Source organism: Amaranthus tricolor, chromosome 10 (assembly GCF_026212465.1).
Source record: "Amaranthus tricolor cultivar Red isolate AtriRed21 chromosome 10, ASM2621246v1, whole genome shotgun sequence".
Classification (NCBI taxonomy): Eukaryota; Viridiplantae; Streptophyta; class Magnoliopsida; order Caryophyllales; family Amaranthaceae; genus Amaranthus; species Amaranthus tricolor.
The window spans coordinates 22,894,070-22,920,765 of NC_080056.1; the positions used below are offsets into that span (position 1 = coordinate 22,894,070).

The 26,696-nt window shown below is 34.8% G+C and overlaps 2 protein-coding genes across 2 annotated transcripts; both read right to left on the bottom strand.

The window, feature by feature from the left end:
* Positions 1-969: 969 nt before the first annotated feature.
* On the bottom strand, positions 970-12,858 carry LOC130825431 (chloroplast envelope membrane protein-like). The gene is made up of 7 exons (XM_057690658.1): positions 11,844-12,858; positions 11,619-11,704; positions 10,526-10,699; positions 9,240-9,354; positions 7,716-7,813; positions 7,490-7,625; positions 970-1,465 (listed from the first exon to the last, which is right to left on the bottom strand). Exons 1-7 carry the CDS (start codon positions 12,465-12,467, stop codon positions 1,397-1,399), a joined length of 1,302 nt encoding a protein of 433 aa, XP_057546641.1. The 5' UTR covers positions 12,468-12,858; the 3' UTR covers positions 970-1,396.
* A 2,544-nt stretch (positions 12,859-15,402) lies between these two features.
* On the bottom strand, positions 15,403-26,235 carry LOC130825432 (uncharacterized). Its single transcript, XM_057690659.1, has 17 exons — positions 25,919-26,235; positions 25,582-25,618; positions 25,224-25,354; positions 24,977-25,072; positions 24,783-24,864; positions 24,033-24,166; positions 22,983-23,122; positions 22,322-22,372; positions 22,154-22,236; positions 22,009-22,063; positions 21,799-21,913; positions 19,971-20,469; positions 19,669-19,882; positions 19,454-19,524; positions 18,111-18,279; positions 17,904-18,027; positions 15,403-16,343 (listed from the first exon to the last, which is right to left on the bottom strand). The coding sequence occupies exons 1-17, from the start codon at positions 26,076-26,078 to the stop codon at positions 15,691-15,693; spliced, it is 2,814 nt and encodes a 937-aa protein (XP_057546642.1). The 5' UTR covers positions 26,079-26,235; the 3' UTR covers positions 15,403-15,690.
* Positions 26,236-26,696: the final 461 nt, after the last annotated feature.

Consider the following 26,696-nt stretch of genomic DNA (forward strand, 5'->3'; position numbering starts at 1 on the left):
TTAGATTTTTTTTTCTTTTTGAAAGTTATACAAGGCTACTTGTGAAGGTTGTCTTTCACGTTTTGTTTTGAAACAAGAGGCAGTGAATCCAATTAACAAAATCTAGTCTTTATTTTCACATGTAAACTTATTAATCTATAGTTGTTTTAATGGAAATTTCACTTAGTAGCATCGAACTTCAATGAACGTCGGTGGTAGCAATTTTGTAAGATTTTTCCACATAGTATCATCTATTTTATGCCTTATCTAACTGTCGTAGCATTTTCCGTTAAATTTTTTTCAATTTCCGTTTAATTCACCATTTTGACGTTTCTACCCGGTTGGTTGTTGTCTTTGTAATTTGCCTAAACCAATTTTACGCTCTTAAATGTTTAATTCACCATTTTGACGCTTAATTCACCACTTAATTCATCAAAGCCCCAAATGTTGTAGCAATTTTGTTTTCATTCAAATTGGTGTCTTTATAATTTACCCTAGTTTTGTACATATGTATTAGCGCTTGAAATGTACTTTTTGAACTTTATAATCCTAGTTAAGTAAATTAAGTGAATATTATGGCTTATGTAATAGTGCTTAAGGAACCTTTTGTAAAAAATGCCAGCATTTTGAATGAAATACAAAATTGTTACAACATTTAAGAACGTTGATGAATTAAACATCAAAATGGTGAATTAAACATTTAAGAGCATAAAAATGGTTTAGGACAAATTATAAAGACAAAAACCAACACATAATAAGGGTAAATAGGTCAAAATGATGAATAAAATAGAAATTGATAAAAATTTAACGAAAAATGTTATGGCAATCAGATAAGGCGTAAATTAGATGTTACCATGTGAAAAAACCTTACAGTAAAATTTCCCTTGTTTTTTAACTAAACACAATCAATATGCTATGGTTGTTTTGTTACTTTACATTCAAATACTTGATTTCATTTAGGATTACATGTTCGTCAATGCACTAATTCAATTCTTAATAACTTTAAATTGTATAATTTAAAACTATAAAAAGTTAACACTAGTAAAATTTACGTTGAAACGAATCAAACAAATTCTCAGTCTAGTATATATATTAAGAATAAAATATAAACTAAGAGTAATCAATGAATAGTGTAACTCTTGTATGACAATAAGAGGCAGCTACGAAGCATAGAATTGGATGTGGAGGGAACAACCATTGAACCGCCCTCGTGTTTGCTTCAATCAATATAAAGTTGTATTCAATTGAGCTTTATTTGATCATATCAAGGTCTTGCTGCACCAACAAAATATGAGCACAATGATGTTTTGTGACCAGAACACTTGAAGGCCATTCATAACAGGAACCTCGATTCCATCTCTTGAATGTAATCGCCTCTAACAAAGAATTGGAGTATTTTATCAATCGTAAAATCTCTTCAGTGACGTTTCATTTCTTGGAAGATATTGGAAACTTTTGGAGATAATCTCGGCAGGAACTTGAACAGCTGCAAATTCAAAATTTAATTCATCAGATTGATTCACAACCACAGAAAAGGAAATACTTACATTTTCATGTTACTCCCTTCTGTCCCATTTAGTTTACACCAATCAGAAATCTCTATTTTAGGTTGTCCCACTTACTTCGCACTCTTACTTCTTTTAGTAATGGTCCCCAAAATTATCTTTCAATCTAAACCACAAATTACTTTTCTGTATAAAGCTCAATGCATTTCATGTTATTTTTCAATAAAAAGGTGCAAATCAAATGGGATGGAGAAGTATTATTTGAAATATAGGACTAAATTTCATGCAAGTTTTGGTAATTTTACGTTCCTCAAGATGTATGACGCATTTTTGGGTGACCTTAAAAGGGGAAAATAGACGACTTGCACAACATTCAAAAATCAGGTACCACCTTTGGAACATTGATGGAACCTGAATATGACGTGATTCATGGGACAACACCTGCTTTGCAGTACGTGTATACTAGAAGAAAGAAGCAAGTGACTTAAAAGCAGTTTAGTCGTTCTATATGGATTGTTATTTGTAATATATATATATATATATATATATATATATATATATATATATATATATATATATATATATATATATATATATATAGTTGGGAAAAGGGGAGGTGAGGGTTGTCTGATATTTGGAGTATTATCAAGTATTGTTCAAAGGAGTTTAGAAGTCATTTGAAGACTTCTGGCTATTCAATTATAAATCTTCCATTCTATTTTCTCACTCGGGTTGTTTTGTTTTCTCCTTTGATTGTGGGAACTTAATGGCTTCATTCTTTAAAGATCCTGGCAAGTATATAAATTTTCAACATGTAAGCAGAACATTTGAGGAGAAATTGAAGGAGATGTTGAGTGGAATTCAAGAAGACCCGGAATAAGATGATTGAAGAGCAAGCAAAGATAACTGCAGATTATGCAAGAATGCAAGAGAATCAATTAAACTTTCGAGAAGAATCAGTGCAACACTATTAGCTAAGAAATTAAATTCAATGATGAATGGGGAAACGGATTCACGGTTCCTAAGGAATGAGCCTTCAAACATGGGAACAAGAAACAAAGGAAGGAAATTTTTTACATCAAGAGGTGGAGGATTTGAAAACCTACATAGGGGATCTTTTTCTTTTGGAGATCGAGGGGTGAATCAAGATGGCGTAAACAGGTTTTGGGGGTACAAGAAATTAGAAATTCTGGTATTCTCTGGTGAAGATCCGAATGGATGGATTCTTAGGGTGGAACGGAAATACAGAGTTAACAGAAGAAGAAAAGATGGATTCATCAGTAGTTTCTTTAGATGGAGATGCTTTATTGTAGTTTCAGAGGGAGAATAAAAGTTCTCCAATTTCCCGGTGGGTTGAATTAAAGAATCTGATGTTGAGGCACTTCAGGGTAGTGAAAGAAGGTTCTTTATGCGACCAATGGAAGAATACTAAAAGCGCTTTGCCATTAGATGGAATTATTGAGAAAAATTATGCTAGCTGCTTTTATACATGGACTTGAGGATAGGGTTAAAAGGGAATTGAGGGTTCTTGACCTAATAATTTAGAGCAGGCCATGGAGTGGGTCATGCGGAAAAAATTATGCTAGTAATGGGTTAATGGTGAGATGAGGTACAGGGATCTGAGGTGAAAATACATACCCAAACCACAACTTTTCTGATCCAATTACCAATACTTTCGTTTAAAAAACTCGCCCAGTGTGTCTTCTACCAAAAAATTTGTTATGTCTCAAGATTGTTTTATTAAGCCGGTTTCATCCTGAACTTCTATGAATCAATCTAACCAGGTTTGAGGCAATAATATATAAAGAATGTCGCACAAAGTCTATCAAGAAAATGGGCAAAGGATTATGTTTCAAATGCGATGAAAAATTGCACTTGGGACACCAATGTAAGAAGAAAGAACACAGCTTACTATTGGTAGATGATGATGAAGAACATGGTGGGTCAGACATTTACATGAGAACATAATGGATCAAGAACAACCTCCTACAACAATAAGTGTCTCTTTAAATGCTGTTGTGGGAAATAACTAATACAAGGTAGGGTTGATGGAGGAGAGGTAGTTGTGATGGTGGATTCTGGGGTGACTCATAATTTCATTTCTTGGGTACAACAGAGAAACTTAAATAAGGGATAGAAAGGAAGGAACGAAGGCTTTGGAGTGATTCCTAGTTATGGTAATGTGAATCTGGGGTATGGAAAATGCAGGAATGAAATGCTGGATTTAGGAGTTGTTAAAGACATTTCAATTGGAGATATAATTCTTAGATGGAATGGCAAGAAAATTTGGGCACGATATCTATGAATTGGAAAGAGCTGATGATTTTTTAGTTGGAAGGAAAGTTTGTAACGTTAAAGAGGCACCACTCTCTGGTTAGATACAAAATTTGCTTGAAGGATTTGTTTAAGGCAATTAAAAAAGGAGGAATCTTGATAGAATTGAATCGATTAGAGGTACCATTCTCATAGAAGCAGGAGGAACGGTTAATGGTGCATATTCTTATAATATTTAACAAGGGTGCTGGAAGATTATGGAGGTGTTTTTCATATACCAACTGGCTTATCTCATTGCCGGGGTCATGAACACAACATTTTTCTTCGAGAAGGCGCAAATCCAGTTAATGTCTGACCCTTTCGTTATCCTCAGATTTAAAAAGATATTTTGCTTGCTGGAATCATCAGGCTGTCACAAAATCCATTCTCGAGCCCCTTCACCTTGGTTAAAATGAAATATAGGTCGTGGCATTTTGTGTTGACTATCGTACTCTCAATAAGAAAACAAATCCAGATAAGTTTCCAATGCCGGTCGTAAATAAATTACTAGATGAATTACATGGTGCAAGAATTTTTTTCTAAACTTGATCTTAAGTCTGAATAACATCAAATCAGAATTCGCCATGAGATACCCACAAGACCATTTTCCGCACTCATGAGGGACATTGCAGGTGTTTGGTAATGTCATTTGGCCTTACTAATGCTCTTGCTACTTTCCAATCACTGGTGAATGAAATTTCTGAATCCTATTAGCGACGTTTTATTTTGGTATTTTTTGATGACATTTTAATGTATAGTAAGAGTTAAGTAGAGCACGTTCATCATCTTTCTATCGTGTTGTCTACATTGGCCCAACAACAACACTTTGCTAATATTCTGAAATGCGAGATTGGGAAGCAATCAATAGCCTACTGAGGACATTTGGTGTTTGTTAATGGAGTAGTTGTAGACCAAGATAAAATTCAGGCTATACAATTATAGAGTCCACCTCGAAATTTGGTGTTAAGAGGATTATTAGGGCTTATGGGTTATTATCAACAATTTATTAAGGGATATGCCTATATTGCAGCTACTTTGACTCATCTCTAGAAAAAGTACAATTTCCATTGGGGTCGACTATCTCTACAGATTTTGAAAGTTTGAAGAATGTGAGGCATAGGATGCCTAAATTTTAAGTCACCATTCGTGATTGAAATCAATGCTTCTAGGTTTAGGGTCAGAGCAGTGTTGATGCAAGACTCACATCCACTCGCATATTTTAGCGAAGCACTGGGCGCAATAGGGCAGAGTGAGTCGATATACGAGAAGGAGAAAATGGCAATTGTTTAGGCAGTTCAAAAATAGATACACTACTTGCTGGGAAGGTGATTTATTATATGGCAACACAACCTTAAATTCTTCATGGAACAACACAAGGTCAGGTCTGATTATCAGAAATGGGTAAGCAAATTGTTTAGGTAGTATTTTGAGGTCCGATATAAGCCTGGAATTACAAACTCAGTTTTAGATGCCTTATCTAGACACCCAAGTCTAGGTAACGTGGAGTTGGGGACTTTGGTGTCGAGCATATTGGTGCGTAAGAAAAATATACAAGTGGAGGCTGATACCTTAACAGGTCGTATTTACATTACCCTACAGAAGAACCTTACTTCATATTCAGGTTACCATTGGAACAAGGGTGTTTATTCTATAAAGGGCGAAGGGTGTTGTTCAAAACTTCATCCCATATTCCTGAGCTTCTTCATGAGTATCACGCTTCTGCAATGGGTGGAAATAATGGAGAATTCAAGGCTTATCTTCGTATTGCGGTTAGGAAATGCAATGCATAGTGTGTCAGCAATAGAAGGCCTCACATTTGCAGCTAGTACGACTCATGCAACCTTTTAGTTCCATCACTGGTGTAGGATGAGATTATGATGGATTTTATAAAGGCTCTTCCCAAATCAGGGGGATTATGACACAGTGTTAATGTGGTGGACCGTCAGTCTAAATACGCTCATTTCATCGATTTAGCACATCCTTTCTATTTGTTAAAGAGGTTGTAAGACTTCATGGCTTTCCATCCTCAATCGTATATGACCCGTAATAAAGGTATTCCTAAGCATATTATGGCGTGAAATCTTTCTAGTACAAGGTATGACGTTGAGAAGGACTACGACTTATCATCCACAACCGATGGCCAAACTAAGGACGTCAATCGTTCGCTTGAAAATTATTTGCGGTGTTCTATGAATGGCAAGCCTAAGCAATGGGAAAAATAAGTGCATTGGGCTGAGTTTTGTTATAACACTTCGCTTCACATGGCGGCTAAATTGTCTCCCTTCCAAGCTTTATACAACCGCCCTCCACCTCCCATCCTCCGTTTTAGTACCAATATCAACAAAAGATGAAGTCATTAGCTAATAAACATTGACGGGATGACAATTTTGAAGTAGGAGATAAGGTCTTCCTTAAACTGCAGCCGTATAGACAAATATCTTGGGTTAAAAAAATATTTCTATGTGACAAGCTAGTTGCCAGATACTACAGACCATTTACCATATTGGCAACGATAGGAGCTATAGCGTATTCATTAGATTTACTAGATTATTGTAAAATTCACCCAGTTTTTCAAATTTCGCAACTTAAGAGGGCTCAAGGTTCTGCACTACAGCCAACTAACATAACACACTAACTCAATTCGGAACTAGGGTTTGTAGTTATCCCGGAGTCTGTTTTGGGAGTGTGATTTCATGCTCAACAACCCCAGCAAATTGAGCAAGTACTTATAAAATAGGATCAACTACCCATTCGAGATGCTCCTTGGGAACTTTATAACACAATTGCAGCTCAGTTTCCTTCATTCCACCTTGAGGACAAGGTGCAAGTTTGGGTGATGGGTAATGATGTGACTCATGGGACTACACCTCCTTTGCAGTACATGTATACTAGAAGAATGAAGAACGTGGATTAATAAGGTTAGTTTGGTCTTTCGTATAGGCTGTTATTTGTATGTTAAACATGACATTTGTATATATATAGTACGGAGAAGAGGAGGTAGGGGGCTGTCTGATTTTTGGAGTATTGTGAAGTATTGTTTTAGGAGTTTAGAAGTCACTTGAAGACTTCAGGTTATTCAATAATAAATCTCTCTCTCTCTCTCTCTCTCTCGCTCTCTCTCGCTCTCTCTCGCTCCCTCCCTCCCTCCCTCCCTCCCTCTCTCTCTCTCTCTCTCTCTCTCTCTCTCTCGCTCTCTCGCTCTCTCTCTCTCGCTCCCTCCCTCGCTCCCTCCCTCCCTCCCTCCCTCCCTCCCTCCCTCCCTCTCTCTCTCTCTCTCTCTCTCTCTCTCTCCTCCCTCCCTCCCTCCCTCCCTCCCTCTCCCTCTCCCTCTCCCTCTCCCTCTCCCTCTCCCTCCCTCCCTCCCTCCCTCCCTCCCCCCCCCCTCTCCCTCTCCCTCCCTCCCTCCCTCTCTCTCTCTCTCTCTCTCTCTCTCTCTCTCTCTCTCTCTCTCTCTCTCCCTCCCTCCCTCTCCCTCCCTCCCTCCCTCCCTCCCTCCCTCCCTCCCTCCCTCCCTCTCTCTCTTCTATTTTCTCATTTGAATGCAAGAAAGATCCTAGCCAGTATATCAGTATACATGAACTTGACCAGAAAGTCATGGTTCATTTAACAGCATTACAATGAAAATAAATAAAGAATCGATGACCAGATCTACACAATATCATACAAACATGAAATTTAACAGGCTGACATACCCAAAGCTTCACACAGGCGTCCATGACAACTGGGACCAGGCAAATAAAAATGGTAATGGCAGACTGATCAACCTCCAATCCGTAATGCTCGACAATGACTTCACATACCGTGTGCCAACCAGATTCAGAATGATACCTGCGTGGAAATCGTAAATACATGCGTCAATAATTAATTTGAATAAAATTTCTTACAGTTCTATTAAAATTGTCTGCACATAAAGATTACCCAAGAAAGATGTCAGTGATGAGAATAATGAGAAATGCTTTTCCAGTGTCTGAAATATTGTTGATGATTTTATATCCTGTGAATTTCAATAAAGCCACCTGCAATATTCACGAAATAAAATCAAGGGTTCTACAGTCCATTATCCCAATGTCATAAAGTGGCTCTCACCTAAGGTGGGGTTTGGGAGTGTCGGATTTAAGCAACATTACCGTTGTTAACGATATAGATACACTGATAAGCTTTAGGAGTAAACATCGCATTGCTAAATATACATGGTGAAAAGCAAATCAAATAATACACTACATCAAAGCTCAAAAATTATTCTTCGTTAATAATCTAAATCTACATGGTGAGACCACGAAGGACAGCAGTAAGAACAATAGCTGTCTGCTACCCACATTATTATTTTCAATTGGGTCCTTCAAATATGAGAAGATATTTCATTCTCCTTTGTATTTGGAGCCAATGTACCAATATTTAAGTTAAATTAGTATAAACAATTTTTTTAGCCACAGCAAATCTTTGTACTTCAGGCACATAAGTAAAAAATTCAACAGGCTACATGGTTGAGGAAGAGAGGAAATCAAAGACGGGGAAAGAAAATACAACTAGAAATTCAGCTAGAGAAAAAATGATCAAAAATCCTATTGTGAAAATTCATTTCAAAAGCTCAGGACCAAAGGAAACAAAACAGAAGAAACACAAAAAATCTATTAGAATTTCTTCAATGGATATAAAACCTAGACAACCAGCAAAATCCTTTGTGTCATTGGATTTAGTGATGTACACATATACATAGTCAGTGGTATCTCCTTCATGATTATCATGATCATCAATCCTCACCTTCTAAAGAGGCTTTTCCCGGTTAGGAAGAGGTTGAATATCTACTATCCTAGTATCCTTAATTCAAAAGGCAAAAGCCGCACTTCACAAGAAACAAGCGCACAGTTATAATGAACTATTTATAATTCATACTAAGAAGATAATAAGTGGTATAGTCCTTGTCCACAAACTGGACAGGTTACGCATCATCATAACTAGGTTATCACATGTCAAATCACTTGCCACTATAATCATATCAACTTCTATCACTGCAAACAACACCCTTAATCTTAGAAAGTGCGTTCAAGTCTAGTCAAGGTGCAGTCCAAAAGGTTCCCAAGTGGCAGAACCACGTGCCTATCAAGGGGAAAAATCCAAAAAACTACAATGTGTTTTGGCATCCTTTCTACAGCGCACCATGGCACGCGTGAGGCCCACCAAGGCAAGACGCAACACCCCTTGCGAGTTGCTCCCTAATGCGCCTCACGCTTTTTAAGATTACCAAAGCCTTAATTCCAACATATGGGTCAGCTACATGAGCCAAAACGAATCAATGTAAGAGAATCTTGGTGCACAAATATTTAGAATATCAATCATCTGGTGCACGCAAAAAAATTTAATTATGTTTAAGATGACGCACAAGCACCAAAGAAAAATTATTCATATCAATTTTTAAACATAATAAGAGAATAGACATCCTACTTTGCTTTGGTTGAAGTATAGTAGGAGGAACACCGATATTCCAAAGACCATATCAGACCATATATTGGCAAATGCTCTTCGATTATTTAACCTCCATTCATCTCGCAACTCAAGCCTGTTGCAACAAAAGCAAACAATATTTAACATGAGAGGACAATACCTTTTGTGTTTTTAAGAGCCAATGGAGAGGGATGATAACAATTGATACCTTACAAACATGATAAGTCCAAAAGGATGGCTACAGTGTTGGACAAAACACATTATTAATTTTTCTACAGTCATACCAGAATACTTTTTCTATAACTACGAAAAATTATATTAAACATGAAAATCTCATATATTCATCCCCTTATCACAATGGGGCCTCATAGTTGCAAATGATGTTCGCTACCAGGGTCAATCGTAAACAATTATTTTGTTATCACTAATAAGGGTAAGATTTCTTACATCCGACCCTCCAAATCTCCCATATGTGTGAACCATTTAATGGCATTGTGGAAATGAAATGGATGAAACTCTCATATATGGCTACCCCTTTTTGTAATTCAATCTAAATATTGAAATTAGTACATAAAATTATAATGGATAATGTTAAGTTAGCACTTCAAATATTGCTACTGACATGAAGTTTTATCACCTCCAAGAACTTAACCTCCCAAATGTGGAAATGGAAAAAGGATGTAATGTATAGACTTTCAGGTGCTGGAGGAACAAATCTATTTTAGACTACTCAATTAAAATCTGTCACAACCCTTGTATTGGGATTTGGGAGTTCATAAAGAAAATTGACTCCAAAATGTTTAAAAGGCCGTTAGATTTTCCAACACCTAAATTAAGGAATCCGTTCTAAAATTAGAATGCCAAGGTATGAAAAGTCAATTCCAAGAGAAAAAAAAAATTTTAAAAAAAAAAACAAGAAAAAAAAAACATTATAGTTAGAAATCATTACCGAAGACAAGTAGCTGAGGTGTCAAAAGAAGTAGGTGTAAATATTGTGCTTTTGTTTTTTTATTGCAGAACAAGATTCTAACAGCACCTCTTTCTAAGATCATCCCTAAAGAAAGCCCATAATATGTTTAAGGAAGAATGCAAGAAAAGCATAAACAGCAGCAAATGAAACATCAGCAAGATAAACCAAGTCAGATTCATGTACACGACACTAGACTTGGACAAGCACAAAGTGACTAAACCAATTGGGAAAGTTGATGGAAACTCAATCAATTTCCAGCGAAAATCATGATTTGTATCATTATAATTAAATGAAAATACAATCCTACGATTCTTACGCTTTATGCCGCAATTCTGACCATGTCTCCTTCTCTGAAAGTGGTGGGGATTTACCAATCTCAGCTTCAAACCGAAGCCTTGCTTTCTCAGTATGTAACTCTTTGACCATTTCAAGTTTTTGTTCTCTACGCACATCAAGCAACTCTGCAGCAAGTGGTACTGTCTTGACATATCTGTTCAGAGTAAAACAAATCAAACCGAAACTAAAAACTATGCTGCATGAACTATTGGCAGGAATTGATCAATGACATATTAAGCCACGCTAAATATTTTTTTTCATTGTTATTCTAGAGAATAATAAATTCAACAACGACATTAAATAAACTTTGTTCAAACCTAGATAAAGATTCTTATGAAAGTTGAGGCATTTGTCAGGAAACCAAATTTGGAAATGGACAAGCTAATTACCATGGACATTTGCATGTGCAGCGCCCATCAACATCTTTATCCCCATTGTTTTGTGTCTTATAAATGCTGAATCTGATTCTTACTTTATCGTCCATAGATACGTTGTTGGTGTTTTATGGTCTAGGCTATTTATTTTCAATGCAAAGAGCGGTTCATGCTCTCCTTTGTGACGCAGTTATACATTAGGTGATTTGAGCACACCTTGATAATACACACCTTTCTTTCACGGTGTGCCATAGGATTATAAAGGGTCTCAATAATCTGTTATCTTATACATACATTTTTTTTCCATATCCCAATGTCATTAAGTAGCTCCCACCTACGATGGAGTTTAAGAGGGTCAGTTGTACACAACCTTACCCTTGTTTATAGATCCTTGGCAACAAACGTCTTGTGATCCTTCACATGAATGAAGAGTACATAATTTAACGAGTCATTTAACTTTAGTCCATTATAATCCATAACTTTAGTCCATCATTTAACTATAACCTTTGGCCCCATCGAAATAAGGAACATTGTTATATTATACATACACTCCTATTTAGCAAAAACAAGACCTTTAAGTTCTCAAAATTACGGAACCTACTGGCTACCCCTAAGAACCCAACATTGAAATGCACCAAATCATAAATATGAGGTGTAAACGCAATATGCAAAACTATGAATAGTAAAACCAAGATTTACCTGTCCAAAAAGGGCATGAGAACATAGTCATGAACTAAAAAGTCCAATGCCCAAGGAATAACAATCAAAACAGCCAAAAATTTAGCCTGCAAAACAAATACACATTCAATATACAAAAGCCATTTACTTCTAGCAAAAAAGCATTCATAACACAGATTATCCGAACAACATTCCAAATCACAATACATAGCCCAATACAATAACCAAATCAAGAGAAACCAATACCGAATTCCTCGAAGCAAATTGAAAAACACGGTCTTCATACAACAAATCATCATCTTCTTTCCCAAGAATTAAATCCTCAATAACTTTGACCAAACCCTTCTCAGGCATCATCTCATCCGCGTCACCAGCAACATCTTCTTCCCTTAATTCTTTAACATTATCCTCATTATCATAATCCCAATCCTCTCTCTTTATCCCACCATTTCCTTTATCAAAAACAAGCCAATCTTCCCAATTTCTATTCTCTTCATTCCTAATCCCCTCTTGAGCCTCTCTCAATTCAATTATTGCCTCCGCCCTCTTCTTCCATGCCTCAAATTTCTCCTCATCGTCATCTTCTTCATCATCATCATCACCCTCATCCAAATCTTCCTCCTTTAAACCAAGCCAATTCCCATCCTCCTCGGAGAAGAATCTCTCCAACCAACTTCTTTTTCTTGAATTAAATCCCTTCTTTTTCTTCGCATTTGGAACCACTAACCTTAAAACCCTCTTATTTCTACTCCCTAAGCTTTCCTTAACCCTATAGCTAGGCAAAAAATTCCAACTTTTCCTATGAATTGAAGAGCATAAACTAGGGTTTAAGACCATTAAATTGTCAATTAACACTATAGAAGTGCTCATAACCACAACCCAACATTGTCAGCCAAAGATTCCTGCATAAATTTGTTTTAGCTCTTTACTTTGGATCACAATATCAGCTTTCCAACGTGAAAAAGTGTGCAATTTCAGAAGTGGTTAGAGAATAACTCGCATTCTTCAGTAAATGACTGGAAACCCTAAAATGCAAAAAGAGAAAAAGGGAGGGGGAGAAGGGGTATTTTTGAAGTTGATTGAGATTTTGGAAGAAAATTAGTAGAAATAATTGAGTTTATGAAGAGAAGAACAGAGGAGGAAAGATGATGAAATGTGGATAAAACGACGATATTTTTGTATTTTGTTGCTTGAGAAATGAGAATTGAGATAAAATCCCCGGGAAGTTTCTCAATTTTTTAGTTGTCATGCTTCCACATTCTACTCTCGGTTGCCATGGAATATTAGATTACTTATTGCTCCACAAATTGCACCAAAATTAAGCGTGTTATTAGTTACATCTACTTATCTAAGAGATTTATTTTTTATCTGAAAATATAAATTAGGAAAAACAAATAAAAGATAAAAATAATTTAATATATTTTGACTAGTAATGTGGTGATACATTTTAAACTATAGGATACTAGTAGAGCTGTTCAAAAGTGACCGACCCGAAGATCTGATTTGATCCGAAACCGAAAATAAACCGACCCGAAAATATGTTCCTTCTTTAGGTTTATCGAATCGACATTGCCCGACTCGAAGTTATACCCGAACCGGTTGACAACTGAAAATGGAAAAACTGTACCCAAGCTGTAACCGATTTTCCTAACCGACACATAACCGTTAACCGAGATTACCCGAACCTAATAATGACCGACCTGAGTCATATCCGACCCGAATCATGCTCAAAACCGAACTCGATCCGGCTAAAACTGACTTAAACCAAACGAAGTTTAGATCGAACTGTTGTAAACCTGAACCAATTTTTAACACAAAAGTATAATCGACTCATATTCAATCATCTTATTAGTTATTCTAATAAAGTGATGTATATTTTTATAAAATAAATTTTATAAATACATGGTTTCATATATTTAGAGTTAATAATCAATGGTCAATGTTTATTTAACTACATTTAAACGAATTAGATGAAAATTGATAGAACTTTATAATTTTAATTTCTGGTCAAACAAGTAAAAGTAACAATGTAATAATGATCTCTAATTGATTTGCATTTTCACTATTTTACTTTACGTAAAGGAACCTTATCATCAATTAAAAAATGACAAACAACTTAATCTGATACTGACGCGATCAATAGTAATTAATAATTTACAATTTGTAGCCGAATTCTACTCAAAAATACCCGAACCTGATTTGTACCCAGTAAAATCGAACCGATTATTAATCGATGACAACCTGAGACCAATTGAAACTCAACATGAACTTCAACCGATATCGAACTGATGCTAACCCGATAGCTCGAATAACCGATCTTCAACCGAACCGTGACTAACCGACCCAACCCGAGTGCGACCCGTACGCATCCAAAATATAACTAATCCGAAATACAACCAAATTGAATGACACCCATCTGAAACCGATCCGATCACCCGAATAAACACCTCTAGATACTAGGTAATATAATAAATGTTCAAATTTAAAATACACTTAGGTTTACTGTATAAATTGATTTATATTCTTATATCTCGGTGGACCCTTAGTACAAATCTATTGAGTAATACTTTTTCGCTCTAGCATATATTTCTTTTAATCTATAAGTTCAACACGATTAAGTGAAATTATTTTTGATTTATCAACGTGTAAATTTTATTAATTTCATTTTTGATTTATAATTTCTAAGTAAAACCACGCAAATTTTTAATTATAAAATGTAACTTCTAGAAAAATATAATAGCATATTAATTGTTAGGAAAAATTATTCTGAATAATCCAATTTATTTTTTATTCTTTGCTTATAATTCCATCTTTTGAAAATTTTTTAATAATCCAACCTTTGCATAGCTTTTATTGTGAATGGACCTTTGTTGAAAGAATCGATTACAACCAGCAAATCCCTTTTCCTTTTTATTTATTCAAACACTTTTATTTTTGAGAAAAGCGTCAAAAAGTACCTAATAAAATTTTTTTCAAAAAGTACCTAATAAAAAAGGTTTTGCCAAAAAATATCTAACAAAATTTTTTCTTTTCCAAAGAGTACCAAGTAACGTTTTCCTTCAGTTGACCGTCAAATATAACGGGACTAGTCAAAATCAAAAATTCTTCTTCCTCGTCTTCAATTTCTTTTCCAATTTAATTTCGATTTTCAGTAAAAAGTGGAGGAAGTAGATAGTGAAGAAATTGAATTGGAAAAGAAATTAAAGATGAGGAACAAGAATTTTCGATTTTAACTAGTCAACCGTTATATTTGACGGTCAACTGAAGGAAAACGTTACTTGGTACTCTTTGGAAAAGAAAAAATTTTGTTAGGTATTTTTTGGAAAAACTTTTATTATTAGGTACTTTTTTGAAAAAAAATTTTTATTAGGTATTTTTTGACACTTTTCCCTTTATTTTTTTAATTAAAATCTCTTTAACCTTACTTAAAATCTCCATCTACCTCTTCTTCATTTTGGACACGAATAAAAATTCGAAACCATGCTCATATTTCACTAAATTGGAGATAATGTGAAAGTTTGTAATATCTCCAAAATTTTAGAATTGATTATGATGTTACTACATGTAAGCAAACTTATAAAGGAGTAGGATGATGTGTTGAATATAATGGCTAGTAGTAACCTGAAATAGACTGTTTGTTTTTTAAAGGGTTCATACGCAATAAAATAGAATTATTCATAAGTAATAGGAAATAAGTTGAATTATTTAATAAAACTTTTCCTAACTGCTATCATCAAAATAGAAATTATCGACTATTTTTTCTTGCACTTCAACGATGCATTGGATTTTGAATATAGCCTTGAAATAAAGGAAATAGTTCAATATGTTGATTTACATTTTAAGTGATACAATTATGGCTAAGCAGACAAAAAAGTACATAATAATAAATGTTTCTGTTTTCTCTCTAATAAAATAACACAATCATTCCAGAAGTTTGTAATAAAATACTTCATTAGTACGGTGTTCCTGTTTTCTCTCTAAAGAGATATTGTTATGTTGAGACAAACAGGCAAAACTATCTTCATACTGACAAAATTTAGGTGATGTACATCTAACAATCAAACGCCACCACTTTCAAGTTTCAGATGAGAAACTATGTCTGAAACCATCTTCTTATCTGCTGCCGGGAACCTTGTTTTTCACCATCGGCTTTATCAGAACTGTTGTGTGAAAACTTGGTTCGATATCTTTCGATTAACACATCTAGTTTATCCACCACATCTTTGCCCAACGGATCTTTGTTCCTTTTTCTCCTCTTTTGAGTCTTCTCAGGACCATCTATTGTAGGATCATTCACCTTCCTTTTGCTCGACGGCTTATCATTTTTCTTAGAAGGCTTCAACGTACGAGCATCTGCAGTACCATTTTTTAGTTGAGACGGTTTATCAAGATTTCGACACTTTTCTTGATTGTTTTTATCTTCTTTTGCTCGGACTTTCTTCTTCTTATTGTTCATTTGACTCTCTTCCTTGTCGACCTCATCAGTTGCGAGATTTCCTTCCATGTTTTTTCTGTCCGTCTTTTGATCTTCTCTTGAATTCTTCTCATCCCGTGATTTTCTTTTCCTGGATTTCTCTTTATTTGGTTTGGTGGATGGAGTTAAGGTGTCATCGTCTTCGTGCGCACCAGTATGATCATCGCCAGCTTTCTGCAGCTGGTCATTAATTTTCAAGTTCCTCTTTCTTAAGGTCTGAACATTATCAACAGCAAACTCTACAATGGGCCGATGATGAGGACCAAATGTTTCTGTAATGAAATGAATCAAAACTATGGGAAACATTTTCGAACCAATGAAGAAATTCATATTAATAACGGGAAATAGAAAACCTTTTTAACATGCACCTTTTATTCATACAACAACAACGTCAAAGCATTATGTCCAATGCCCATTACTCATACCAACTCTTTTATTAAAACTATTAAGAGCTTCCTTTCCCCAAAAATAATTCCATAAAATCTCACAATATAAAAGTTTTCAAACGGAGATTATATACATTCCTTTACCAATAACAAAACCATATACTCTATCATCCCTCTTTAACATTTGTACACTACATAAGTTTTCATGAAATTATTTCCATGACTCCATGACTCCATCATCACTAAATATGTAATATTACTAGCTTCCAGTTTTCATAACTAACAAGGCGTTTGTTTATTGCTATTAAATGGTAATAATAGGAATGAATTTTAGTTTTAACATTAATGTGTAGCGTCATTCCCATGGTAGTTGAACTCTCACTCTCAAACATGTTTTTTTTTCATGATTTTTCAATACCACTTACGACCCGTTTGAGAATTAGTACTAAATGGTGGGAATAATAATGAGAAAAATAGTGCAATTTTGATAGAAATATCTCTTGACAAACTTAAAGGTCATGCTTAATCTCCTTAAACAATTTTATTTTCTTCACAAAATTCATTCCAATGCATTGCCATTTGAACATGTGGTATTAGGTGGTAATGGAAATTTGTGACCAAAAAACTTTTTTATGATCAAACATTCATTACCATGGGAATGAACTGATACATATCATGAAATTTTAGACTACAAATCATTCCCATTACCACCAATTAGTGTCGTTAACCAAACGGGCCATTAACATCATCTTTTCAAATGGTAATGGGCGGGAATGGATTTTGTGAAGAAAAGGAATGGTTAAAGTAGGACATGCATGATCATTGATCTTGTTTCGTAGTTTTTCTAGCTAACTTAGATTGATTTTTACTATCATTTTCACCATTTAATACCAACAATCAAACAGAACGTAAATATACTACCTCTTCTATCTTGCCTCTAGTCTTTCTTATTTGCTACAAGCACAAAGGCTAACAACACTTCTCACGACCATTCTTAGTATCAGTGTAATGCGAAATCCTACCAGAAAAAGGTTTATGGCAAATTTAAAATTCAATAATTTCAAAAAAGTGTAAGAACTTGTAACAATCCATTACCCCAATGCCATCAAGTGACTCCCACCTAGAGTGGTTCTTTAGGGTGGTCGATAGTACGCAACCTTACCCTTCATAGTGATAATACTAACAAAGAGGTTGTTTCTAATTAACCCCTAGTAGCAAACATCATGTGCAACTTCATATAAATAAGTGTACATGATTTAATGTCATTTTACTATAGTCCACTATAATCCAAAACTAAATAGCTATAAATCTTTGGCCCCTATTGAAATAAAGGACACAAAATGTGTCAAAACATATAGTTCACATTATTTTTTAAATCATATTAAACTAGTTATGAAAGTAAAGGCAGTCAAAATGGCATGTGGATTTGATGCCTAATAAACTTACCAGGGTTGTTATTCAGAACTCTTAATGCCACAATGGCATGTTGATGCTCCGCAAACTCCACGAAAGCAAGTCCACGAGAACGGTTTTTAACCTTCCCTTTCTTAACATCACTGAGAAACTTTATCTGCATAAGAAATGCTAAGTATATGTCATGCAAATCGGAAGCAAAAACATAATTAAAATATACCTTCAACGATCCACACAAACCTGTCGTATCACCGGCGTCTGTTTTGAAGCTTTTAAAGTAACTGCATCAATGCAGAGCTTTTTAAGTTGGTTTTGGGTCATTGACTTCGGCAAATTGTATATGACTAGTCTTGTTTTGGAAACATGGAAATTCGGAGATTGGAGTTTAGTCATTTTTGCCTGATGCAACCTGCACATGATCCAATCACCATCAGCATATATGAGACGGATGAGATTGATAAGAAAATCGAAAAATGGCAAAAAAGCCAACAAAAAAACTCTTGTGTCCTGGTGATGATCCTAAAACAATCTCACACAAGAAAAAACTATATCAAACTTTGACAGACATATTAAGAAGAATTATGCTAAGAAACTTTAAGAGTATAAGACTAGAAATGAATAAAAAGGGTAGAAATTTATCGATATTCCTTCTGTTTCAATATGTTCTTCACACTTCCTTAGAAAGTCTTGAAGATTTTTTCAAAGTTCTTTTTCGGGCAAAAAACACCAATTCATTCCCCTAAAATATGCGCATGGATAAAAATTCCTCAAACTTTTCTCACTCCTTAATAACACCACATGTTCAAAGAATCTTTGGCATTGTGACAAACCAAAGGTGAAAACTGGAAAACTAGGGACTGAAGGAGTATAAGTAATCATTATTCTTCATGCGGCAAAAAGAATTGTGCACAAGGACAAAAAGTGGATTTCTAAATAGACATTCACATGCCACTGTTCAGCGGCTAAAGACAGAAGTTTGGTAATTATGTGATTCTACAGAAAATTTCAGCTTCATAGATTGAGTCAAAAACACCTTTTTGCCAAACATTCAATAATCCTAGGTTTGAAAATCCAACCTTCACCCATGTTGAGGTTTCATATTACATAGTGGAAAAACAACACCAAATCACCGCATCGTAAAGGTTTGAGCTTGCAATAACCGATGTATATGCCAAGGCAACAGTATAGCCATCTGCATTGACCCGCAAAATCTGTTTTGAACATGACCAAAACTGTATTTTTGTATTATTTATAATTTAATAGAGAAAATATTGAAGCCCAGCATGATAAATCTTAATATCAAATGCAAATACAGTGTAGATCTCCTACATATCATTTCATTCTACAAAAGATGACTCATAATTCATATTGTTGCTTTTAGGTCAACTTAGAAACAAGGCATTTTGTTTTCTTGTACAATTACAGAACAAAAACATCAGCATTCACCATGATATATAGATCATAAAGTAATGAAATTGTATGGTCCCAGCTGACAGATATGAAATCCTATTTTCATAAAATTAAAATAGAATTTCAAAAAAGATATTTGAACCTGATGATAAACAATTGCAAGAAAAGCTTACGTTTGACGTTTTTCCATATCATCAGTCGAAACCCCTTCAGCTGCAGGAGTTCCCTCAAGAATCAGACCCTCCTGTGCAATCACAAAATAAATATGATCAATAAGCTTCAATAGTTACAACGAGTTCTCTAAAAGTGAAGTACATCCCATCAATCATGCATATAAAACCCATCAATGTCCCTTCTCAAACAACAGATAAGGATTGCCAGATAAAACCTTTGCCAGGTAAAGGTTACGGTGATCTTCATTCTCCTTTTTCGACCGCTCCAGTGCTATATCATCTGCGGATTTCTTGTCTAATGCCTTCAATACGTTCAACTGTCTTCCTTTAATGAATATTCCCAGTCCAGGTGCAGTGTCTGCTGCAGAAACTGCAGCATCAGCTGCCTCAACTGTAGTAAACTTAAGGAATCCAGTTCCTCTGGGACGCCTACTCATATCAGAGAAAGTAAGAATACATCAGATGTATAAAATATAATCAGATGGGTACAAAAATCAAGATCGTTGCTATTGCATACTTTGTCACAGGATGAACGACTGGAAAGAATGATTGGACTTTTCCAAAACTAGAAAATCTTTGTTTTACTTCTGTAGGATCAAGATCAAAAGGAAGATTGTTTATGAAAATTGTTCTTGGAAGTGCATCTTCATCACCAACAGATCTGGATTCAATGTGCTTTTCATGACTCTCTTTTCCAGATTTTGTCTGGATAGTCAGTTCAGGTTCAACCATTGGTTTCTTCTGAAAGTCAATTCCCTTGGTAGAATCTACATGATTAGAACCATTTTTTAAAGAGAAAGCTTCTTTCACAGAGGATGTGATAACATTCTGAAGGACCTTCCTAGTCAATTCTGCTTCCTCTTCAAAACTAATTGCAGCTTCCTTCTCCTCCACATGGTTGGCATCTCCATCAGAGTAAGATCTATCCAAGACTCCATCCTTTGTGGAAGTATCTGAATCACCATTCTCTGATGCTTCATAAGCATCACTATCAACATCTTGATCAACAGGTTCCCCTATGAAAGAAATTAATTCATTACTAACAAACAATTTATCCTACATTAAGAAAGAGTCATAAAAAGCGAAAAATCGTATAAACCACCCAGCAATATATGATACACTATGGCTTCAAAGAAACTAGGAAAATTGGTGATAAATAGAAACTAAGCTCTTCATTTCCCTCATCATAATCATAAGGCTACAAAAAGAGTAGTAAAAATATACTCCCTCCTTTCTCTTTTGTTCTTCTCATATTTCCCATTTGGAAATTTCACAATATTTTTCTTATTTGGAATCATTTTATTTTAGTAACCACTTGAATTCAAGGACATTATTTCACTTACACTCTAATTTATAAAATTTACTTATATTTTAACTCCCAATGTAATTTATTTTTCTTTCATGTAATGAACTTTATATACACCCAATGCCCCTTAATTCAATAGGGCCAAAGATTTATAGTTCTTGAGTTTTGGATTATAATGGACAATAGTAATTAAATCATGTGCACTTCTTATATATGTGAAGCTGTTGATGATGTTTACTACCAAGGGTCAATCAGAAACAACCTCTTTATTATCACTAACAAGTGTATAACAAGGGTAAGGTTGTGTATATCCAACCCCAAATTCCACCGTAGTTAGGAGCTTAAGGGCATTGAAGCAATGAAATATATAAAATTTTATATACACCAATGAAACTTGATAAAAATATTTCACTTACACTTCAATCTATGAATCTTTTTTTTTACATTATTTTAATCATATTTATAAGTATCTAATATGAAATTATTATTTGTATTAGTTTCTTCCCAAATTTCAAATGGAAAGATAAAAAAAGAACAAAGGGAGTAATTGAAAATCCTAGAAGAAGCAAGCAACCCACTTATTACTACAGGTTTAAAGAAAGTTGAATGAGATATACAAACTTATAGGTTTCCATTAACCTCACCAAGAAGGCCTCAAAAAGATCACCTAACAGTGAAACAACAAGCAGAAACCTCACTCAGGTCGTTGACCACATGCATCATTGCACATAGCAGGAGCCAGCCAGCAATGCAAACCTTACGTGGGGTAGTTCGAAGTTGGAACTCTTTAATTTTGTAAGAAAGGAATCACTTGATGCAATTAAATGTCCATGGATTATCTAGTTTATACTAAGCAAAGTTTCTGATTACTTGAGCACCTATTATAATCCCCCAGAGAATATAAGAAAGAATTATAGTTTGGAGAGGTGACATACATAAGAATTTCTTTGAGGCACGGGTAATTTTACATTTTGCAGCTAGAGCTATCATTCACCAAAACCATTTTAACCAAGTAATTTAAAAGAGAGGAAGAGCTGACCATCATCTGAAGTGACCACAGAAGCGCTACCAGTTGTATAAATTTTCTTTGGTACGGCCCAGTCAACAGCAATGGTTCGAGTACCAAACTTTTGTCCATTGAACTTCAAGATAGCCTAAAAGATGTAGTACCAAAAATGAACAGATCAATACACAGGACCTCCAAGGCACTAAGTGTAAGGGGATATTGAACATAATAAACACAACATACATTTTCAACATCTTGCTTGCAGGTGAATTTTACAAATGCAAACCCCTTGGGTAGCCTGAAAAAGAAATAGTTATTAATGCCGATATAGCAATCAAAAACACTTAGAATTCTGGTGGGTATGCAGCATAGTTAGATTGAAACATACCTTGTCTCAGGATTCTGAGGAATAAATACATCCCAAACAAATCCGGCAGTTGAGAATTTTTCTTTTATCTCCTTGACTTTTGCCTGCTTCGCCAGCATCAGGTAAGATTGAAATTTCTATACAAACAATAAATTCTGAAGAAGAATATAAGAAAACAAGAACATTAACCTTAAAAGGAAGGTTTCGGACTATTACTTTCCACTTCTGAATCTTCGATCCCTGAAGCAGAAGTGTGAAATGATTACAATGCCACAATCATGAATCTCAAGCCACTCAGTTATTGTCAAAATATTATATTACAAAAATGAGACCCAAAGGAATAAAACAATGTAATATCACAATTATCACATTCAATGACTTCAATCACACAAGTAAATCTACAGCGCAAAAAAAGTCAACCCCTCACTTGGGCTCTCATTAGTAGGTTGCTTGTCTGCAATGTACCAATACATTCCTTCATTCAGTTGGCACTTCCATATCAAAACATCAAATAGTCAACTGTTATAAAACAGTTGTCATCGTCATCCCATTTCAAATCATAGTGACATCACTTGGAGTTTGTGCAAATAAAAGAACACAATGAGCACTAAACCTTAACATACAAATGTCTAGGTCATGCCAACAAATTCGTAAACCCATAATGAAATAATGGTTCAAAGTCCACAATCCACTAATTTTGACGAACGCAGTCAACAACCATATACAGTTTTCTAGTAATTAGTACGTGATACTACCTCAAATTGAAGCACAATTTTGGAGAACAGGAAGAATGCGTATTGAGAAAAAGTAAGATTCATAGCTAGGATCAAAGTTTATAAAGATGGGCTACCTCCCCACCAAGCTGACGAACCCACATTGTTGCACCGCTAAATTCTTTTTGGTGTAAGGCTACAACAGCAGCACGTGCTGATCTAATACTTGCATAAACTACAGCTGCAGCTTCTGCTTTGCATCCATCCTGAGCAAGCCCTAAAACAATTCTAAATTGTCAGCTTCTGAAAATTCAGAGGCACAAAAGTCCCTTATAAGTGCTACAAATAGTCCAAGAGTAAAGACTAATTAAGTTGCCTTTTCTTTGCATCACTTCATAAGTGGAAAAGATAGATAGTCATGCCTTATAAAATATTTCATGTGGGGAACGGGGTGAAGGTAGCTCACAACTACCCAATTACCTTCTATCCTATCAAAAGATAAGGCTCCAAGGTAAAAGTAAAGCCACCCTCAATTAAGGGATGATTATCCAAGTCTTGAACGGAGTCTTAGAGAGAATCTTGAGACAAGACTAACCAATAATGTGTACCATGTTTAACAATAGTTTTGAGTGGAGTCTTTGTAATTCAAAATTCACTTTAACACTCTTGTTGAGCCCCTTTTATAAGTCAATTGTCAATCACTTTAAGACACTTGTACCTTTATAAAAAAAATAATATTATTTTTATAAAAAATATTTATTATGTATAAAGTGAGTTTAGAGATAAAGTGTAAAATTAGAGACTCTTGTATGAGTTTGAATAATAAAAAAGACGATAAAAGTTAGTATATATCTATTGAGGTTCAAGTCTGAGAATATTTACACTATAAGGAAGAGTGAACCCCAAATTAGGCTCCAAGAAAATAAAAGCCAAAAAGAAAGCACCAACAAACCCCCTTTTAATTTACTTGTAATGATCTCTATCTAGACCTTTGATACCAAGCTTGAATATGCTTAAACAGATCCTAGAATCCAATAGAGCCAAGTACACAATTTCTTTGTAGGGTAAAATCATACAATCACTTTTTTATTTTTGGCTTAGAGGCCTAGGGTCTAGATTTAATTACATTCCATAATCCAAGGAAGAAAGATGAAAGAAGAAAAGTGTATAGATTTAAAGTTAATTACCATGGTGTTGTAGCTCTTGTTTTGGAAGTGGGTAGGTGACCGAACAATCTCCATCAATCTCCTTGGCTTGTCGTAAGACCTCCTCGGCCATATCAACATTTAAAAGGCCCCCAATTATAACAGTTCTTGCCACTCTTTATAGATTACAAATAAGTTTCACAAAGAATTTCAAATTCATATCAATATACATACACACAAGAAATGATATTCTTGATTTCAGACAATGAAAAACCCCAATCCTCATTTGCATCAATACTCATAAGTACAAGCCATTCAATTACCAAAATATAAATGCATTCCATCAATCAGTCTTAAAGCTGTAAATTTTAAGTCAAATAGACAAAAAATAATCCCAAACAAAACTAGTATTTTCATAACAATCGAAATTATAGATTATTCTAGAATAGTAGAATCTAAATGACTTTTCAAAATCGTCCGAACTAACTAAAAACATGTTTCAACAGTGGACTTTTGGTTGTATTTTCAATGCTCTGCATCCTTTTATCATTTTTCCATCTCATACTTAGCCAGCTAAAACTTGATAAGACGATGTTTAACTTAGTAAACTGGTTGTTTCAACTTTCAATCTCGAGATCACCTCAAGAATATACCCTCCAAAGTTGGGATTATTCTAAAACAGTTTATAATAAGAATTATTATGAGAAGATATAATTGGGACTATCGTAAACTTTTCGTAAAATTTAATGCTAAATAAGAAAACAAAAAGCAAAAGATATTGCAATTGAATACCTTTGTTTCTCTGAAGATTTGCCTACATCAGCTAGATCAACAGAGAGTTTCTTTGCATTCTTTGGCGGCGGGAGCAATTTACCTAAAATATCTCCAAGACCCCAAGTACGTCAGACAAACAGATGATCTTTAAACAAACAGAATCAAGTAAAAAATTAAAAACTTATACGGCGCCTATGTTTTAAAATATTGACCTGATTCAGGTTTACTTGGACAGTTTTCTTGTTTTTCAGCCCCAACTGGAGCACTATCCTTCTCATCTATCGTCTTATCTGCATCATTTGATTCAGCTGCTCATCAAAGCATAAGTTTTAGCATTTCTTGAGGTAAACTAAAAGCTATACTGCTACTAGTATATAACAAGTCAGACTTGACCAAGCTAACACATAGCAGCAGCCTGCTTGAAATGTCAATTCAGCCAAACATGTGGAGGCAACCAACCTGGATTTTGTTTAGAGTGGCGTTGCTCCAAGGGAGCACGATGAGTAGCATGTTTCACCACCATTTTCCGTCCATCTACGGAGGAGCCATTTTTCATCTCAATAGCGCGGACAGCATCCTCAGCAGTAGCACTGTAAATTAATTACATCCATTAAATAAAAACATCAAATGTGATGCCTCTAGTAAAACTCAAAAAATCAGTTAGTCTAGCGAGCTATTTGGGATAGAAAGTTGGCCCATTATCCTAACAAGGGTATATTCAAATTCACTTGGGATTTCACCACCTGTTAACCAAATTATAATCTATTCGAAGAGTTCAATAAGACATCCAACAATAATAATACTCAATTCAACTTACAATTGAACAAAACCAAAGCCTCGGTGTTCTATTGAACCTGCAAATACACCCATAATACAGAGTGAGTTATTACATTTATTTCCAAGCAAATTCCAACCTTAACATAAATAACTTGTATAACTGATTTTCCTAACTTTACGACAGTCCCATATCTCACAAAAGCCTAACTTTACACCAAAAAATCCCGAGTTCCAAAAATTTACTAGTAAATACAATAACACCCAATATGCAAATGCAAGTAGCATTCTAATCAAATATCAGCTCATAAATACAATCAATTTCCTTCTCATATGAATCCTCAAATAGGAAGTTCAGAAGTATAAAAAAAAGAAAAAACCTTTGGTTGTAACCATGAAAGAGCGGCGTATAGGGCCAACATCGCTGAAAGTTTCCTCCAGTTGAGCATTTGTGAAAGAGAAAGGCAAATTGGAAACAAAAACAGTTGCTGGGCAGTGCTCGCTTTTGTTTCCATCAATGGATTTCTTCTTCTTCCCCATTGGAGAAATTGTTGCACAAGGTTAAGCGTTCTTTCGTTGAGCGTTTAAGCACACAACCCAGGGCTTATTTGAGTAACAGGAGACAAAATGAGTTTTCTTGTGTTGGATCGGGTTAAGATGACATTTTTGGGTCGGACGAAATTTTGGGTTAAATTTGAACCGAGGGTAGGCGTCTCATCGTGAAACGGATTCATATAGAAGGCCTTTTAAGTAAAAATATAAAATAAAAAGAAAAAAAAAATACTAAAATATCACTTGTACGGCAATCAGTTTTTAAAAAATAGTTGGGCAGGCTAAATTGAATTAGTCTCACGATAAGATGGCCTCAATAGAGAATTAGTGAAATTTGAAAGAAAAACGTTTTTTTTAATTAAACAGCAGGTGTTGCGAGAAACGCCTTAGACAAATAGCTCAATCGGTCAAATTATAATTTTTTATATTTCGCGATCAGTAATTGATCAAATAAGATAATAATTGATACCCTTAAAGTCAAAATTGATTTCTTTTAAGAGATATAATTGATCATTTAATTGATCACTATATATAATTGTTCACTTAAAGGTCTGAATTGTTTATTTTAACGCCAAAACTGAAGACTTTGAAAAGACTATAATTAAT

Bases quoted from the DNA above. Each gene is read 5' to 3' on its own strand.
- LOC130825432 (XM_057690659.1), bottom strand. From the start codon at position 26,078: ATGGGGAAGAAGAAGAAATCCATTGATGGAAACAAAAGCGAGCACTGC. The intron at 22,237-22,321 runs GTTAATGTTCTT...CTGGCGAAGCAG, and splicing joins TCCGAAACCTTCCTTTTAAG to GCAAAAGTCAAGGAGATAAA. The intron at 16,344-17,903 runs GTAAGTTTATTA...ATTTCATTACAG, and splicing joins AGTTCTGAATAACAACCCTG to AAACATTTGGTCCTCATCAT.
- LOC130825431 (XM_057690658.1), bottom strand. From the start codon at position 12,467: ATGAGCACTTCTATAGTGTTAATTGACAATTTAATGGTCTTAAACCCT. The intron at 11,705-11,843 runs GTATTGGTTTCT...TTTGTTTTGCAG, and splicing joins AATTTGCTTCGAGGAATTCG to GCTAAATTTTTGGCTGTTTT. The intron at 7,626-7,715 runs GTAATCTTTATG...ATTTCCACGCAG, and splicing joins ATCACTGACATCTTTCTTGG to GTATCATTCTGAATCTGGTT.